This window comes from Antennarius striatus, chromosome 13, assembly GCF_040054535.1.
Source record: "Antennarius striatus isolate MH-2024 chromosome 13, ASM4005453v1, whole genome shotgun sequence".
Lineage (NCBI taxonomy): Eukaryota > Metazoa > Chordata > Actinopteri > Lophiiformes > Antennariidae > Antennarius > Antennarius striatus.
In genome coordinates this window covers 16210131-16229591 of record NC_090788.1, presented here as the reverse complement: position 1 = coordinate 16229591, position 19461 = coordinate 16210131, and the positions used below count along the sequence as shown (strand labels likewise).

General features: G+C 46.2%; 2 protein-coding genes across 2 annotated transcripts; both read right to left on the bottom strand.

Annotated features, from left to right (window-relative positions):
- Window positions 1-304: 304 nt before the first annotated feature.
- On the bottom strand, window positions 305-5756 carry LOC137605729 (semaphorin-4F-like). Its single transcript, XM_068330435.1, has 10 exons — window positions 5711-5756; window positions 5033-5083; window positions 4658-4839; window positions 4451-4579; window positions 4087-4268; window positions 3838-3961; window positions 3630-3749; window positions 3499-3540; window positions 3211-3287; window positions 305-2651 (listed from the first exon to the last, which is right to left on the bottom strand). Exons 1-10 carry the CDS (start codon window positions 5754-5756, stop codon window positions 305-307), a joined length of 3300 nt encoding a protein of 1099 aa, XP_068186536.1.
- A 5811-nt stretch (window positions 5757-11567) lies between these two features.
- Window positions 11568-15281, bottom strand: LOC137605727 (semaphorin-4F-like). The gene is made up of 2 exons (XM_068330434.1): window positions 13337-15281; window positions 11568-12007 (listed from the first exon to the last, which is right to left on the bottom strand). Exons 1-2 carry the CDS (start codon window positions 15279-15281, stop codon window positions 11568-11570), a joined length of 2385 nt encoding a protein of 794 aa, XP_068186535.1.
- Window positions 15282-19461: the final 4180 nt, after the last annotated feature.

Here is a 19461-nt window from a genome sequence, read left to right as displayed (position 1 = left end):
TCATACTACAAACTTACATCTCATATTTATGTCTGATACAGTTTTCTCATCCTAAATGACTCAACTCTGGGACATGTGTCATCTCACGGTCATTTCTCTTACGTGGTAAGGCATAAGCTTGAATATAACTCATATCTTTGCAGTCTCTCTTCATGCCACAGCTACACATCTAAGGCATTTAGTCAGCAACATTTAACATTCATCCCAGTGGCATTCAGTGTTTTTTTTAGAGGAAGCAAAATGTTGCAGTCAGTAGACCTTTCATATTGAACTTTTTTCACACTTGGCAATTGCTGCTTGTGCTTTAAACATAGGGAAGCTTGACATCTTCTCCTTGTCCTTTCATTACTTCCCCTATGCCATCCCCCAGCCCATCATCTGTTTCATTTGCCTGTGCTGATATTTTCTCCACCCCTGTAGAACTCATTCTGTCTTCCATCCTTTCATCAAGCATGTCTACAGCTAAAATGTCAGAGGTGACATTCAGACCACTGCTACTTGTGTTACAGTTGACATCCAGGGAACTCTCATGACCATTGCTGGGATTGCTGTGGGTTGCATTGTGTGTGGTGGAGGAGCCCAACAACTCACTCCCCATCTCAGACAACCGCAAATTATCTGGCTTGTGTGGCTCCTGGTGGCCAATGCTGCGCCGATGGCACGAGAAGTAGTGGAGTAATACACCAAGCACTAAACCACCACAGAAGACAAGGATGTAGATGGCTAAGATGTGGCGACTTCCCCCTGTTGCTGTTGCTATTCCTTCTGTTGCTCTTGTTGTTCCTTCTGTTGGAACAGCAGCATTTGGGCCCTGTAGTGTCAGCTGATAGGCTGCTCTGCGGCAGAAGGTGGGGTTTCTGATACTTGGCCCACCCTCCTGGCAAGTGCAGATGTATATTCCCAGGCTGTCTTCCATTACAGTCACTTCCAGGTCAGAGCCGTGTTGCCTGGTGTGTGTGTGTGGAGGATACTCCCAGCTGCAGGGCCTGGGAGACAGCTGAATGCACGGCAAAAGGAGACGCAGACCTACAAGGACTCGAAGCTCCCTGGTTTTAGGGGTACAGCGTCCTTCTCCTATGTCACACATTTGCATGGCTTCATCAATAATATCACCCGGGGGAGGCTCGGCCGTCGTTGCCCTGCAGGCTCCTTCCATTGTGCTCCATACACAGCCTAAGCCTCTGGCTCTGGCACACACCTCACAGCTGGGATATAGAGAGCAGCCTTTAGCCTGGACACGAGCCAGAGACATAGGGCTGCCCACCAGAGCCCAGTCCTGGTACAACAGTATATTGTTTACAGGCTCCTGTGAAGAGAACAGAGGAATCTCCTGCAGCAAGGTGGCATTGTGGTTCGCTATTGCCACCCGGTGGAGCTCCCCACGAGTTGTCCCAAGGTGCATCAATGCCCTTTTCTGCTCCTGTCCATTGTCTGTCAGTGTCACAGCCAGCTTAGTGTATGTGATTCCCTTGCGGACAAGTAGGGGTGCTGCAGTTACACGTTGCGCCATCAGAGGGTGATTTCTTGCAAACACCAACACATTGAAAGGAAGATTCTGTGAAGAGTCAAATCCTGCAGCCTTCAGAGCAGCATTCAAGCATTGGCCAGGTCTTGGTATGGGAACAGGCTCAGGGTTAAGACAGCTGTGGCAGGTCTCCTTCCGCTCTTTATAAGGACCATCCATCACGTTGCTGATGTCAGAAAGACTGAACACACACACTGCTGATACCTCTGGTTCCCACTGGGAGGAGAACAATCCATAGAAGTGTGTGCTGCTGGGGTCACCTGGTTTGTGTTCTGTGGTGAAAACATCAGTTAGGTTGTTATAGCGCTGACCACGGGGTCTGTCCTCACACACCAGTTCTGCCTTAAGAAAGGTGGTCCAGCGTTGATGCAGCGCCTTCATTCCTCCCACATCAGACTTGCAGACACGTGCCACTCTTGACACTTTGACTTCGGTGTGAAGATCATACTCGTTAGCCACCTCAGTGAAAAAGACGTAGATCTTGTCATCATCTCCCGTTGGGTTGTTTTCTGGAGACTGCTGTATGAAGGCTGAGCTCACAAACTTTGGTTCATTTAGCCAGTTGATGGAATCTTCAGTTCGGATTCGCTCCTGTGCAGGGCCTGTTGCCCGGGAGATGCTAAACAGTGTCCCCAGGAAGTTCTTGGTGGCTGCTGTGTACAGAATACCATCTGCCATAATAGCTGTGTAGGGCTGCCTGGGTTCAAAGGGAAATGTGCCCCTCCCTGTTTCCATCTTCACTCCTCCACCCTCAGTTTTCTCCAGAGTAAAGGATGATAGGTCCAAAAAGGCACACTGGGGGTCAAAGGCGTAGGTGCCGCATACGTAGAGGCGTCCATCGCTCACAAACTCCAGCAGACGGATGTAGTTGTTACAGTCAGCCTGTGTCTTTCCTTTGTCCATACAAGACCTCCTCTTCTCCTCAGGAACATCCCAAACAATCATTTGGGGTTGTTGGTTCAGTTTGTTGGTGTCCACAGCCAATATGGCATCTTTAGCGCCCAAATACAGCATGCCTGATGAGTGGTCCATCAGGAAGGTGCTGAGGTAGCTCACTCCCCTCAACTCCTCTGGGCCGAGGATCTTTCCGTCTTCCATCCCACCCAGAGTCACTGCCCAAGAGGCTCTGCAGAACAGACACAGCACTAGCTGCAGGATCAACACTGCACCACCAGGTCTAATCATAATTTGGCTCCTGCTCTGATCCCAGAAGGAGGTGAAAATTGAATCTGATCTCAATACAAGTTGAGGTTTCAGCTGCATGCATCACAGGTCTGATTTCAGAAAGACACAGGGCTCGATCCAAGGGAATGATAAATACTCTAGTGGATACTTCTATATATTAAAAAAAGTTTTGTAACCCCCAATAAGTGTGACAAACTGTGTGTCAAAGTAATCCAAAGTGCCGTCCTCTCATTTGTTAGTAATGCTCGTCGTGGGGGTTCCAGGTACCTCTCTACCCGGTGACACCAAACATGTCCTGCTGCTACAATAGATCTCTGATCACTCTCAGATTAAATTAAACTGTTTGAGACATTAAAAGACATGACTGACATGAAAGCAAATTTACAACCCTCAACAAAGATCAAACGCGTTTTCAGTTGCATGAGCTGGAATGCACGGTGACAGTCCCCCAAAATGATCCTAACAGTTGTCATTTTCAAAAGGGCTGAAACTTTACATACATGCCGGCGGAGCTTTTGGAGAAAAACAAACCGGTGCTGCAGGGGAACCTGAGGCTTACTTCACACTCAATGAGCTGCTACAGAAAATGTTGCAACGCGGTCACGTGAAACAGGTTAAAAGACAAAGAAAAGAGATATTTATTGTATCCAGGGGTTTAGATATTCTGTTGAAATTGGAAAAACAAGCGTATGGTCATGGGCTATTAATTTGTTTAGTTTTGTTTGTTATAATAATGTATAATGTTATAATGTCTAATGTAAAATGTTTGTTATAATTTGTTATGTTACCAGGTCATCCAGGATCCAGCCAACTGGTTGATATCCTGACCCCTAAAAGGGCAAGATATGTATGAGATTCATTTGAAGTTCAAATAAAATCATTGAGTCAACCCAAAGACAGAAGACAATGGCTACTCAACCCTTGGCTTCCACATTGTCCCATCAGCTGTATCGTCCTCAGTGAAATAGTTATGTGTAAATTTCCCTCTACGGAGCAGGTGGTCTGCCGGCTGGCCCACAATCTGAAGTATGGATTGCATCTGCACACACAAAAAAAGACAAAACCAAATCTTTTGACATTGAAGTCCCAGGTTCTGACTGTACATCCATCTGAAGTATGTGACCTACCATCTGACACTCGGAGACGGATGAAAAGATGGGATCTGCCAGGTAGAGGAAGGATAGGATGCATCCCACTCCCCGCACATCAACAGACTCGGTGAAGGGCAATCCAAGGAAGACTTCTGGAGCCCTGAGAAGGGAAAATAAGAGGGAAAGATGAGGACTTTTGGGAAAGAGTTGAGACTCTAAGTAACAGCATGGATTTTGAATGAGATAAGTTCACTGGAACAATTGAGCTATGTAGGATGAAGAGACCTGTATCCAATTGGCTGCCATTCCATCCCAGGCTTAGCATCGGACACCCTAATGGCTTCACCAAAGTCTATGACTTTGATTCGGCCGGGCTGGTCCCGCATGTTGACAATCATGATGTTGTAAGGTTTCAGGTCAGCATGCACGACCCCGAGTTCTTTGAGAGCATCTAAAGCCACAAACAGCTGCAGAGACAAAAAGTAGAATGGACAGGTTTAGGATGCAGTTTTCCATCTGCTGTTCTGTATGGTGAAAGATGAAAGGTTCAATTAATGATGATTGCTAGATCCATAATAACACTCACCTGCTTTGCAATTGGTCGGATCTCACTCGGATAGAGAGGATTCCACCCTCGTTCTCAGAGGACATCACACAGGTTCTTGTCTAGTGACTCAAATGCTAGACAGGTTTGTCCGTTATACTCAAATGTCTCCACGAACGTGACGATGTTGTTGTAGTCTGAATTCAGGACACTGACCACCTTTAGCATGGAAATCTGGGGAGAAAAGAGGAAACATGAACACAGCTCAACGTCTGATGTAGGATTCTGATTCAGCAGGACTCCAAAACCTACCTCCTTTGCAATGTTGTCGTGGTAACTGTCCTTAAATATTTTGACCGCCACTGGGTCTTTAGTTGTCAGACTGGTGCACCGAACCACTTTGCCGTAACAGCCTTTACCAATAAGCTCCAAAACGGAGTAAACTGAAGAGGAGCTCTGCAGATGATGCTCAATCTGAACCTCAGGTGTTGTCACTGTGAGAAGAAAAAAAAAAAGTATCTGTCAGCTTTTCATGCCAATGACCAACTGACCTCTATTAGTTTAAGTGCTTCAGTTTTAACCTATCAATTTAACACCACAGGAAGAAAAAATGCTTGTCAAAACCAAACAAAACCTAGAACTAAGGCAGTCAGAGACTGCAATATCCCGCGACTTAACCTGACCTACCTTGAGGGTAGATCAGGGTACCATGAAAGTAGTACCTGACTAGTGCATAGACTAGTGCATATGAAGAAGGCCAGTGTGAGTAAAACCATAGATCAATGCACTAGCTTTGATCTATTATTTTAATCACACTGCTAAGTAAATGAAGCTCTGAACAATATTTCACATAATCACCCCTGTAAAATTTAATGCTCAGTTTTAGACATGTTTGTGACTGTTATAATGAGCAGACTTACTTGATGCATCAGAAGAATATGATGATGCACACGTTGACATTTTCAGAGCTGAATCCTCTCTGTGGACACAGTAGTATTCATTAAATGAATTAATGAATGAATAACACAGTAGTCTCTGCTAAATTTACAGGTACTGGGGTTTAACACTGCTTTTTATGTGCTTTGATGTTAACCTCCGTCTTTGCGCGTCACCAATGTGGTGCAACTGGTTACGGTTGGTCCGATTTTTCCAACTGTATTACATTATTTCTTCTTGTCTCTAATTTATTTTTATTTTATTTTTATTAGAATAATCATGCAGGTTGGTTCTAGACACTAGAAGGTCTTTCGCTTTTGCTCAGTCAGCTGAGTGCAACGCCTTGTTTGTTAAACCAGGAAACTGCTGATCGAATTGAAGCCGATCGGGATTGTTCCAAGGTCTGCAGCAGGGGCCACAAAACTATACCTGTGAACACCAGGTCACCCCCAAGGACCAAATGAGTCCTCATCATCTAGATCTGGCGAATTGCAGGTGGTTTCGCATCCTGAGTGAAAGGTGAACCAGACTTCCTAAAACTTCTGCATTACTCACCAGTGGGCGTTATGTTCAAAAGTGATCGGCTTTGTACACGTCACCCGTTGTGAAAATCATAACATATTCAATCCAACAACGGATTCTCCAGCTGATTTTGGAGGAGATCAATTGAATATGGTGACCTGGTGCTATACACAGAAACCAGATGGCTCATCAGAGGACGAGTTTGACTTCATTTCATTACTTTTGAGTGAAATCAGAGTTCATGCAGTCCAAAGGTGAAGACATCTAACTGCTGGAGGACAAAGAGTTGACACTTGACCTTGCATTTTTGATGGACATTACTGGGGTACTAAACACACAAAATGCAAGCTGAAAAGCAAAGTAAGACTGTTGCTGGTGTGAAAAATGCTTTAAAAGCATTTAAAGCCAAGACAAACATTTTCTGTGTGGATTTACAGAGAAAAAAGATGCAGCACTTACCCTCCGCGCAGTCAATGCTAAAAGACAATGTTTCTGCATGTGAAACAATTGTTGCAGGAAAGCACCATGAAGTCACAAAGCAAGAGTGGACACAACATGCTTTGCTGAGCAGCTGAGTGCAGTATTCAACTTGGATGCTGGACAGGTGGAGATTGAAATCATAACATTGCAAAATGACCACCACCTCAAAAGCTAGCAGGCTGCACTAAACTTTTAGTGCCTTCTTGACACAGAAGTACTGTGGTATGTGCACAGCAGCTAGAAAGGGTGCCAGCCTGCTTGGTTCAATCAATCTCTTGTGAATCATGTTTTCTGATAGAACTTCATCAACAACAAACAGACAGAACACACCTCACAACCCAGTGTGTAACTTGACAGTGTGTAAGCTGACAGTTACACATTGTCAAGTTGCACACTGTCGTGTTACACACCAGATTACAATACCCTGGTAAACAGCATGCAGTGTTCTAACAGAGAAACAAACCACAAAATTCAAAATGTGTAAGTTGATTTTTTTTTAACATTCAGGATTTGTTCAAAGGGTTTGTCAGTGGATAGTCAGAATGAACACATATTCTATGAAAAGTGATCATCTGAAAATTTTACAGTTCCTCAAATGAATAGAAATAAAGTGCTGAATATTGATATTGGTTTCCCATCTTGATGTCATTGTTGATAATTATTGGGATAACTCATTAACGTGGTCAGTGTCCTCACATAGATGAGTATGATTAATCATTATTGATTGATCCATCCATCCATTTTCTGTACCGGCTACTACTGCTGTCACGAGCCTATCCCAGCTCATTGGGGGCATGAGGCAGGGGACACTCTGGGTGCAAAACCAGTGCACCGCGGAGCCAAATCAAGACAAACAACCATGCATGCACACACTCACACTTACGGGCAAATTGAAGCTGGCTAATTCGCTTGAAGTGCTTATTTTGGAAGGTGGGAAGAAGCCAGAGAACCTGGAGAGAACACACACAGACACGGGGAGAATATGGAAGTGGGACCCGAACCGGAAGCTGAAGTGCTGTGTGGCAACATAGATAGATAGATAGATAGATAGATACTTTATTAATCCCGGAGGAAATTGCATATATCCACTGCTCAGGCATTACTTAACAAATAATACTGGATAAACACCAGGAGAAAAGGAAACACTGACATCACAGGACATACCACAAGACATACATTACACTAACAGACAGACACATGCAGCACTAACAGGACTTATATACTAAACTATAACTAAAAATATAAACAGTATAAAATTTAAAAATATTACAGCATTAAAATATAAACAGTATAAAATAAAATCTAAACAGTATAAAATTGAATTAAAATATAAAAACAGTATAAAAAATAAATAAATAAATTTTATATATATATATATACAACAGTATAAAATTAAATTTAAATTAAATTAAATCTATTTTCAACCCCGTGCTGACCTCGCCACCTCCCCCCCGCTCCTCTTGAGAGAGTCATTGTACCCCCTGATGGCACGGGGCACGAAGGAGGACCTCAGCCTCTCTGTGGAGGCGCTGTGTGACAGCAGTCTGCCGCTGAAGGTGCTTCTCTGCTGGGAGAAGGTGGTGTGTAGGGGGTGCCTGGTGTTGTTCATGATGGCCTTAATTTTAGACATGGTCCTGCTCTCCAGAAGCATATCCACAGAGTCCAGGCTCAGCCCGACCACTGAGCCCGCTCTGCGGATGAGTCTGTTCAGACGGTCCATATCTCTTTTCCTGGCCCCCCCACCCCAACACACAATGGCGTATGACAGCACACTGGAGACTACGGACTGATAGAACATGAAAAGGAGCTTAGGACAGATGTTGAAGGAGGCCAGCCTCCTCAGGAAGTACATCCTGCTCTGCCCCTTCTTGTACACACAGTTGGAGTTGAGTGACCAGTCCAGTCTGCTGTCTAGCTGCAGTCCCAGGTACTTATAGTTTTCTACCACCTCCACCTCACTGCCATTGATGATCACCGGCTGTGGAGAGGGAGGTGCCCGCCGGAAATCCAGAACCATCTCCTTTGTCTTGGAGACGTTGAGCTGGAGCTGGTTCTGTTGGCACCACTCCACGAAGTCAGCCACCAATGCCCTGTACCCCCCCTCATCACCCTCCCGGATACATGCCACTATCGCGGTGTCATCGGAGTACTTCTGTATGTGGCATGTATCCGAGTTGTGCTTGAAGTCTGATGTGTAGAGGGTGAAGAGAATGGGGGATAGAACGGTCCCCTGTGGCGCCCCCGTGCTGCTGGTCACCATAGAAGACAAGCAGTCCCCCATACGGACGTACTGGGGTCTGTCCGTTAGGTAGTCCGTAATCCAGCTCACGAGGTAGGGGTCCACAGCCATGGAGGTCAGTTTATCCTGCAGGAGCTGGGGCTGGATGGTGTTGAAGGCACTCGAAAAGTCGAAGAAGAGCACTCTGACGGCACAGCCCCCGGCGTCCAGGTAGGAGAGTGTGCGGTGGAGGAGGTACATGACAGCATCGTCAACCCCAACCTTGGCCTGATAGGCAAACTGGAGAGGGTCCATAGCACCCTGCACCTGTGGACGCATGAGCTCCAGGACCAGTCGCTCTAGGGTCTTCATTACGTGGGAGGTAAGAGCGACCGGTCGGTGGTCGTTGAGCTCAGTAGGGCGTCCTTTCTTGGGTACAGGGACAATGCAGGAGGTCTTCCACAGTGACGGGACCCTCCCCAGCCGCAGACTGAGGTTGAACAATTGTTGCAGGGGGTCCCCTAGTTCCGAAGCACAGGCTCGGAGGAGTCTTGGGGAGACCTTATCTGGTCCAGCCGCCTTGTAGGGACGGAGCCTCCTCAGCGTTGTCGTCACCAGGTCTGCAGTGATGATGGTCTCGGTCGTGGTGGGAGCAGGAGGTTGTGGCGAGGTTGGAAGTCCAGTGGTTGAGGTGGGGCCGTTGAGCTTCGCAGTTCTTGGAGTGGGCTCGGGAGAAGTGGCAGGGGTGGAAGGAGAGGAAGCACAGGAGGAGGGAGCATCAGTGGAGCGGTCTGTAGGGCCAGGAGAGGCCTGTAGGCCAGGAGAGGCCTGGGACGAGGAGCCGGGAGTGGTGGGGGAGCTGAACCGATTGAAAAAGCTGTTAAGTTCATTCGCTCGTTCAATATTCCCCTCCACAGTGCTGCGCCCTTTCCCGTGTCCGGTGATGGTTCTCATCCCATTCCAGACCTCCCGCACTTGGTTGCGCCCCAGCTGCTTCTCCAGCTTCCTCCTGTACGCCTCCTTGGCCTCCCTCAGGCAGAGTCTCACTTCCTTCTGGGCCTTCCTCATCTCCTCCTCGTTCTTGCTCCTGAACGCCCGCTTCTTCCTGTTCAGGACAGCCTTGACTTCCTTGGTTACCCATGGTTTGTTGTTGGGGTAACACCTGATTGTCCTGACAGGGGCCACGGTGTCCACACAGAAGTTTATGTAGTCTGTAAAACACTGAGCTGCCCCCTCAATGTCTTCCCCATGTGAGCCCACAATAACATCCCAATCGGTGATCTGGAAGCAGTTCCTCAGCATCTCCTCTGTTTCCGGGGACCACCTCCTGACCTGTCGTGTTGTTGCTGGCAGCCGTTTCACCAGCGGGATGTAGGTGGGCTGTAGGTACACTAGGTTGTGGTCTGATTTACCTAGTGGAGGGAGGGGGGTGGCGGTGTATGCCTCCTTAGCATTAGTGTAGAACAGATCGATGGTTCTGTTCTTCCGTGTGGGACAGTCTACACACTGGACCATTGTGGGGAGAGATGAGTCCAGGGTGACGTGGTTAAAGTCACCGGTGATGATGACGAGCGCCTCCGGGTGCCGGGTCCGAAGAGCAGAGGTGGTCCCACAGATGGTCTCTCGTGCCGCCTCAGGGTCCGCCCGTGGAGGGATGTAGACGGCGAGGACGATGACGTGTGAGAATTCACGCGCCAGGTAGTAGGGTCTGATGCTAACAGCTGTTAGCTCCAGATCGCGGTTACACAGTGTTGATTTCACCGTCACATGTCCCGGATGGCACCATCTATCGTTGGTGTAGATGATTAATCCACCTCCTTTCTTCTTACCGGCGGTGTTCGTGTCCCGGTCCGCTCGGACGGAGGAGAAGCCGGTTAGTCGGACGTTAGCGTCCGGCACGTCACCGGTTAGCCACGTCTCTGAGAACACCAACAAGCTGGTCTCCCGGTAGCGATGATCAGTCCTGCACAGCGCCGTCAGTTCGTCCACCTTTGCGCCACCGTGCCACCAATCATTATCGATAATTTGTGACTAAAGGCAAACTGAACAACGTTATTTCAGAAGAGCTTATCAGACTAATAACCCTTCGTATAGCTCAGTACCCATGAAGTAGTTCTCAGGTTCTTTTTTTCAACTTTTTAAAGCTTTATTACAAAGCATGAACAAATAACAGACTTGTATGTTTAAATCCACACTCAAAAAACAAGGTGATTGTGGTGTCCAGCAAGTTCCATTCTCTCTGACTGATATACTGTACATCTTGCAGCATTTGGAAAACCACTTGCCTTCAGTCACAGTGGCTGAATGGCGACAGATCAGCTGTCAGTTACTTCCATCTTTGAGTTTTACACAAATCTGATAGGTGACCCTCAACCCTACCATCCTCTTAGGCTTGGGCAGGGCTAGCCCAGTCAAGGCCACTACAGGCAGTCATACAAGGCTGCATTATCCATGGTGTTGTATGCCTTGTTTGTGGCAGAACCAGTCTATCTAGACGATCTTTGAAAAGTGTTTTTCAAATATCGCTCAGGTGTCCTTTGGTGCCTTTGGACACATCAAAGTGTCAGATAAAAGTGGTGTCTGAGAGATGAATAGAAATAGCAAAACAGAAAACCCCTGAGACATGAAAAGTGCACTTGAAATTTAAGTGCATTTGCAGTACCGTCACAACAATTACAGAGATACAATGTGGCTTTTCTATGTATAAACATGTAAACATTTTGTCTTTGAATCTGTGCAACATTCAAGTTGCGAGATCACACTCATACTACAAACTTACATCTCATATTTATGTCTGATACAGTTTTCTCATCCTAAATGACTCAACTCTGGGACATGTGTCATCTCACGGTCATTTCTCTTACGTGGTAAGGCATAAGCTTGAATATAACTCATATCTTTGCAGTCTCTCTTCATGCCACAGCTACACATCTAAGGCATTTAGTCAGCAACATTTAACATTCATCCCAGTGGCATTCAGTGTTTTTTTTAGAGGAAGCAAAATGTTGCAGTCAGTAGACCTTTCATATTGAACTTTCTTCACACTTGGCAATTGCTGCTTGTGCTTTAAACATAGGGAAGCTTGACATCTTCTCCTTGTCCTTTCATTACTTCCCCTATGCCATCCCCCAGCCCATCATCTGTTTCATTTGCCTGTGCTGATATTTTCTCCACCCCTGTAGAACTCATTCTGTCTTCCATCCTTTCATCAAGCATGTCTACAGCTAAAATGTCAGAGGTGACATTCAGACCAATGCTACTTGTGTTACAGTTGACATCCAGGGAACTCTCATGACCATTGCTGGGATTGCTGTGGGTTGCATTGTGTGTGGTGGAGGAGCCCAACAACTCACTCCCCATCTCAGACAACCGCAAATTATCTGGCTTGTGTGGCTCCTGGTGGCCAATGCCGCGCCGATGGCACGAGAAGTAGTGGAGTAATACACCAAGCACTAAACCACCACAGAAGACAAGGATGTAGATGGCTAAGATGTGGCGACTTCCCCCTGTTGCTTTTGCTATTCCTCCTGTTGGAGTAACACTTGTTGCTCTTGCTGTGCCTCCTGTTGGAGGAACACCTGTTGCTCTTGTTGTTCCTTCTGTTGGAGGAACACTTGTTACTGTTGTTCTGTCTGTTGGAGGAATACCTGTTGCTGTTTCTGTTCCTCCTGTTGGAGGAACACTTGTTACTGTTGTTCTGTCTGTTGGAGGAACACCTGTTGCTCTTGTTGTTCCTTCTGTTGGAGGAACTCCTGTTGCTATTGTTGTTCCTCCTGTTGCTCTTGTTGTTCCTTCTGTTGGAGGAACGCCTGTTGCTCTTGTTGTTCCTTCTGTTGGAGGAACGCCTGTTGCTCTTGTTGTTCCTTCTGTTGGAAGAACGCCTGTTGCTATTTCTGTTCCTCCTGTTGCTCTTGTTGTTCCTTCTGTTGGAGGACCATCTGCTGCTCTTGTTGTTCCTTCTGTTGGAGGAACGCCTGTTGCTCTTGTTGTTCCTCCTGTTGGAGGAATACCTGTTGCTCCTGTTGTTCCTTCTGTTGGAGGAACTCCTGTTGCTCTTGTTGTTCCTTCTGTTGGAGGAACGCCTGTTGCTCTTGTTGTTCCTTCTGTTGGAGGAACGCCTGTTGCTCTTGTTGTTCCTTCTGTTGGAGGAACGCCTGTTGCTCTTGTTGTTCCTTCTGTTGGAGGAACGCCTGTTGCTCTTGTTGTTCCTTCTGTTGGAGGAACGCCTGTCGCTCTTGTTGTTCCTTCTGTTGGAGGAACGCCTGTCGCTCTTGTTGTTCCTTCTGTTGGAGGAACGCCTGTCGCTCTTGTTGTTCCTTCTGTTGGAGGAACGCCTGTCGCTCTTGTTGTTCCTTCTGTTGGAGGAACGCCTGTTGCTCTTGTTGTTCCTTCTGTTGGAAGAACGCCTGTTGCTCTTGTTGTTCCTTCTGTTGGAGGAACGCCTGTTGCTCTTGTTGTTCCTTCTGTTGGAGGAACGCCTGTTGCTCTTGTTGTTCCTTCTGTTGGAGGAACGCCTGTTGCTCTTGTTGTTCCTTCTGTTGGAGGAACGCCTGTTGCTCTTGTTGTTCCTTCTGTTGGAGGAACGCCTGTTGCTCTTGTTGTTCCTTCTGTTGGAGGAACGCCTGTTGCTCTTGTTGTTCCTTCTGTTGGAGGAATAGCTGTTGCTGTTTCTGTTCCTCCTGTTGGAGGAACACCTGTTGCTCTTGTTGTTCCTTCTGTTGGAGGAACACTTGTTGCTGTTGTTCTGTCTGTCGGAGGAACACCTGTTGCTCTTGTTGTTCCTTCTGTTGGAGGAACGCCTGTTGCTCTTGTTGTTCCTTCTGTTGGAGGAACACCTGTTGCTGTTTCTGTTCCTTTTGTTGGAAGAGCAGCAGTTGGGTGCTGTAGTGTCAGCTGATAGGCTGCTCTGCGGCAGAAGGTGGGGTTTCTAATACTTGGCCCACCCTCCTGGCAAGTGCAGATGTATATTCCCAGGCTGTCTTCCATTACAGTCACTTCCAGTTCAGAGCCGTGTTGCCTGGTGTGTGTGTGGGGAGGATATTCCCAGCTGCAGGGCCTGGGAGACAGCTGAATACACGGCAAAAGGAGACGCAGACCTACAAGGACTTGAAGCTCCCTGGTTTTAGGGGTACAGCGTCCTTCTCCTATGTCACACATTTGCATGGCTTCATCAATAATATCACCTGGGGGAGGCTCGGCCGTCGTTGCCCTGCAGGCTCCTTCCATTGTGCTCCATACACAGCCTAAGCCTCTGGCTCTGGCACACACCTCACAGCTGGGATATAGAGAGCAGCCTTTAGCCTGGACACGAGCCAGAGACATAGGGCTGCCCACCAGAGCCCAGTCCTGGTACAACAGTATATTGTTTACAGGCTCCTGTGAAGAGAACAGAGGAATCTCCTGCAGCAAGGTGGCATTGTGGTTCGCTATTGCCACCCGGTGGAGCTCCCCACGAGTTGTCCCAAGGTGCATCAATGCCCCTTTCTGCTTCTGTCCATTGTCTGTCAGTGTCACAGCCAGCTTAGTGTATGTGATTCCCTTGCGGACAAGTAGGGGTGCTGCAGTTACACGTTGCGCCATCAGAGGGTGATTTCTTGCAAACAACAACACCTTGTCAGGAAGATTCTGTGAAGAGTCAAATCCTGCAGCCTTCAGAGCAGCATTCAAGCATTGGCCAGGTCTTGGTATGGGAACAGGTTCAGGTTTAAGACTGCTGTGGCAGGTCTCCTTCCGCTCTTTATAAGGACCATCCATCGCGTTGCTGATGTCAGAAAGACTGAACACACACACTGCTGATACCTCTGGTTCCCACTGGGAGGAGAACAATCCATAGAAGTGTGTGCTGCTGGGGTCACCTGGTTTGTGTTCTGTGGTGAAAACATCAGTTAGGATGTTATAGCGCTGACCACTGGGTCTGTCCTCACACACCAGCTCTGCCTTGAGAAAGGTGGTCCAGCGTCGCTGCAGTGCCCTCATTCCTCCCACATCAGACTTGCAGACACGTGCCACTCTTGACACTTTGACTCTGGTGTGAAGATCATTCGTGTTAGCCACCTCAGTGAAAAAGAAGTAGATCTTGTCATCGTCTCCCGTTGGGTTGTTTTCTGGAGACTGCTGTATGAAGGCTGAGCTCACAAACTTTGGGTCATTTAGCCAGTTGATGGAATCTTCAGTTCGGATTCGCTCTTGTACGGGGCCTGTTGCCCGGGAGATGCTAAACAGTGTCCCCTGGAAGTTCTTAGTGGCTGCTGTGTACAGAATACCATCTGCCATAATAGCTGTGTAGGGCTGACTGGATTCAAAGGGAAATTTGCCCCTCCCTGTTTCCATCTTCACTCCTCCACCCTCAGTTTTCTCCAGAGTAAAGGATGACAGGTCCAAAAAGGCACACTGGGGGTCAAAGGCGTAGGTGCCGCATACGTAGAGGCGTCCATCGCTCACAAACTCCAGCAGACGGATGTAGTTGTTACAGTCAGCCTGTGTCTTTCCTTTGTCCATACAAGACCTCCTCTTCTCCTCAGGAACATCCCAAACAATCATTTGGGGTTGTTGGTTCAGTTTGTTGGTGTCCACAGCCAATATGGCATCTTTAGCGCCCAAATACAGCATGCCTGATGAGTGGTCCATCAGGAAGGTGCTGAAGTAGCTCACTCCCCTCAACTCCTCTGGGCCGAGGATCTTTCCATCTTCCATCCCACCTAGAGGTGCTGCCCAGGAGGTTTTGCAGAACAGACACAGCACCAGCTGCAGGATCAATGTTGCACTGCCCAGTCGAATCATGATTTGGCTCCTGCTTCGATCCCAGAAGGAGGTGAAAATTGAATCTGATCTCAATACAAGTTGAGGTTTCAGCTGAGATGCGTCACAATGCGTGCATCACAGGTCTGAGTTCAGAAAGACACAGGGCCGTGTGCCAAAGTAATCCAAAGCGCCGTCCTCTCGTTTGTGAATAATGCACGTCGTGGAGGTTCAGGTACCACTCTGCCCGGTGAGACCAAACTTGTGCTGCTGCTACAATATATGTCTGATCACTCTCAGCTTAAATGAAAGTGACTGAGACATTAAAGACATGAAAGACATGAAAGCACATTTGCAACCGTCAACAAAGATCAAAGCGCATTCTCAGTTGCATGAGCTTGAATGCCTGCATGGACACACGGTGATGCTCCCCCGGAATGATCTTAACAGTTGTCATTTTCAAAAAGGTTGAAACTTTACATACATGCCAGCGGAGCTTTGGAGAAAAACATATCAAGGCTATAGGGGAACCTGAGGCTTCACACTCAATGAACTGCTACAGAAAACGTAACAGCATGGTCATGTGAAATAGGTTAAAAGACAAGGAAAAGAGATATTTATTGTCTCCAGGGATTTAGATATTCTGCTGAAGTTAGAAAAACAAGGGTATGGTGATTGGTTATTCATTCCATTAGTTTTGTTATATTTGAAACATAAATCATTGAAACAATGATTTGTGTTTCAATTAAGGATGTCTGACTTGACAAGAAGTGTGAGCCCATCACAATGACAGTTCCCCAAAAAAGTAAGCCAAACAGGAAAACAGTAATAAGCACCACAAACACAATTCAGAGAGGAGCAGTTGGTTTAGTTTGGTCATTAACCATCTGTCTTCAGACTAAACAAATAAACCACTGTTGACTCCCTTTTATTTTCACTTCTCACACATAGCGGGGCCGGAGCCAGCCATGGAGCCTGAAGACTGGCTTGATGGCCGTGATGAAGATCCAGTCTTGATATCCATGAGAGGGCTACATGCCACCTATGAGCCGAGAGCTTAAAGTGGTTGTCAGGGACCGAACAGTAAGGCAGCAAGATACAGGAAATGTTTTGTCCCAAAACAGGGTTTTTCTTTTATTTTCCCAAAAAGCAAAACATTTAACAAAAGTGTTTAACGAAATGAAGTCACAAAAGAGGCCAACTAAGTATAACTAAACTCCAACAGAACTCAGAACTGAAGTGAATGAATGGACATAACTTAACAAGACCGACCTGCCTAACAATCAAGCAAGGAACTTAATTACTACTTGGGTCAAACTAAAAATTAACACAGAGGGGGAAATAAAATGGCCACTATATTCTTAACTGGCCAAAACTCATTTTTGTTCCTCTGGCTTCCTGAAAATGTTGTTTTTTGTTTTGTGATTATATCTTATCAGATTTCAGAGATGTGTACCAAAAAGGTATACAGTGCGCCGTCGTTTCTCGTGGTTACTGTGTTCCAGGAACCACACGCGATTTACAAATTCTGCGATAGAGCAACAAACTATTTATTTCATTATTTACAGTAATTGAAATGTTTATGAACCCTCCCCATACTGATATTACACCATTCCCTATCTATGTTACCTTTGCCCACACTCTTATCGACTGTTTAAAGCACTTTTGTGTCTCACAAAATTCCGACACTCATGGAAAGTAGCGCACTTCCAGATGCCGTCAGCCAATAGAATGCACATACGGTATCACGTGACTGCCTTTCAAAAATCTGCGATGGGTACAGAAGTTGAAATTTGAACTTGACCTAGTTTTCTCAAGGTCAAGGTCATCATCTCATTTTTATCCTCTTTTCCGCCCAAGTAATGTGCTTTTTGTTTCATCTTTTTCACGGTTGTGAAGATATTTTGGGGGATGGACAGACAAACGCAAAAACACTGGCAATTACAATATATCACCGTTTTGCGGGATGTAACAAAATGAAGCAGTGATCTCTGGACTGTGAGTGAGCTGAGTCTTCATCATTGGAATGAGAGACCAGATCTCCAGCAGATGGTGACTCTATGATGGGACAATGGCACAAAAAACAATTTAACTTTATTGAGAAACCTGCTCACAGTAATCACAATTTGCAGTTGAGGGTAACCCTACCAAGCAACTCTTGGCCAAGTTGCACAAGCAGCAAATCAATAAATGTACCCATCACTGCATCCAAACATGTGTGAACTGCAGAAACGATTACTTACTAATATCCAGTGTCAGGGTTGTCAGGTAGGTGTGACATGGTGACTAAGGGGTGCTGCAGAGCTTTATGGGGAGAGATTCTCAGTTCCCCATTAAGATCCAGCAGCTTTTTCAGGAGATCCACAAATGCCAGCGTGTCCTCTGCCTCAGCAGCAGTCTCTTTTGGATAGTACTGGAATTGGACACAAATTCCAATCAGTTGTTGTCACTTCCACTGTGAAAAGAAAACAACTTTATCTGTCAGCTTTTTAGGCCAAACACCAACTGCCCTCTATCAATTTAAGTGTTTCAGTCTGAGGCCCCGTCCACACGTTAACGGATATTTTTAAAAACGGAACTTTTTAAAAACGCATCGAAAACGATTCCCGTCCACACGACAGCGTTTTTTAAAAAAAATCTCCTTCCACACGTAAACTTACCAGTGCGTTTTCGAAGACGGCTATAAGCGTGCCAAACCATGTGGTGGCAGTATTGAGTCAAATTTTATCCAATAGGAATCCTCCGTGTTTTGTCATCACAACACACGGGCCCATAAATATGACGTCACATCGGTTTTCGTCGCAGGCAAGACGTCAGCGTTTTTAAAGAGTCGCGGATACGCCATCCACACGACAACGCAGACACACCGTTTTTCAAAAAAATCCACCACGGCCAGCGTTTTTAAAAAGTTGCGTTTTCGTTCGGATTTTTTTAAAAACGCTGGGTCTGCGTTGTTGTGTGGACGGTGTGTCCCCGGGACTTTTTAAAAACGCTGACGTCTTGCCTGCGACGAAAACCGATGTGACGTCATATTTATGGGCCCGTGTGTTGTGCCAACAGAACATGGAGGATTCCTATTGGATAAAAGTTGTCTCAATACTGCCACCACATGGTTTGGCATATGCTTATAGCCGTCTTCGAAAACGCACCGGTGCGTTTACATGTGGACGGAGATTTTTTTTAAAAACGCTGTCGTGTGGACGCGAATCGTTTTCGATGCATTTTTAAAAAGTTGCGTTTTAAAAAAAATCCGTCATCCTATCAATTTAACACCACAGGAAGAAAAACCACCTGTCAAAACCAAACAAAAATAACTGTCCTTGACTTACACTGATAAGTAAGCTAAGCTCTAAACAATATTTCTGTTGACATAGAAGTACAGTCACTCGCTCACACCTATGGTCAATTCGGGATCTGCCAATGAACTTGAAGCGCATGTTTTTGGAGGTGGGAGGAAGCCAGAGAACGTGAAGAGAACCCACACAGACAGGGGGAGAACATGCAAAACCCCACACAGAGCAGGACGCGAACCTGGAACCACCTTGCTGTGCGGCGACGGCGCTACCCACTGCGCCACCGTGTCGCCCTCTACATCGAAATATCTATTTAAAATATTTTGTAAAAAATAACTTTAATTCCCTTCTTAATTGTCAGATCACACCATTTCTTTTGGTATAAGTCCTTTGGCATGGCCATTATACAGGATTTTGTTGAAATTTAGCATTAAAATAATAATTGTACATGGAGATATTTTAGTTCTTCTTACATACCACAGATATAATAGTGTGCGCTTCTCTAAATTCATCAATCAATGTCACTGGACAAAGTCCAGTTTACAGATCCATAAGTATTGATGAAACCTGGCCCTGCTCCCCTGAATGTGACGGTACAGTACAGTTGTATTTTTCTGCCACTGGATGTTTCTCCGTTTGATGTGTTATGAAAAGTGGGTAAGTTGGGTAAAGTCTAAAAGGAATAAGGTGAGACATGTTACAAGGTCAAACACTGCGATCATGTTACAATTAAAGAGGCACAAATGTGTCCTGTTTGCTCTTCGTAAATGATTTGTGGGGGGAGGAGTAACAAGCTCAACTGTTTATGTGACCTTCCCCCTTTTTTGTTTTTTTGTATCCCAATCACTGACTTTTATTTGCTTGTTTGCAAACTGGAGGAAGTCAACACTTCGCGTTGATCCATGATGCAGCAATGGAGGACTTGGTCA

Bases quoted from the DNA above. Each gene is read 5' to 3' on its own strand.
- LOC137605729 (XM_068330435.1), bottom strand. From the start codon at position 5,756: ATGATGAGGACTCATTTGGTCCTTGGGGGTGACCTGGTGTTCACAG. The intron at 3,541-3,629 runs GTTGAGTAGCCA...TTGCCCTTTTAG, and splicing joins GGACAATGTGGAAGCCAAGG to GGGTCAGGATATCAACCAGT. The intron at 2,652-3,210 runs GTATGTAAAGTT...TCTGTTCTGCAG, and splicing joins TCCAAAAGCTCCGCCGGCAT to AGCCTCTTGGGCAGTGACTC.
- LOC137605727 (XM_068330434.1), bottom strand. From the start codon at position 15,281: ATGATTCGACTGGGCAGTGCAACATTGATCCTGCAGCTGGTGCTGTGT. The intron at 12,008-13,336 runs GTGTTCCTCCAA...CAAAAGCAACAG, and splicing joins AGGAACAGAAACAGCAACAG to GGGGAAGTCGCCACATCTTA.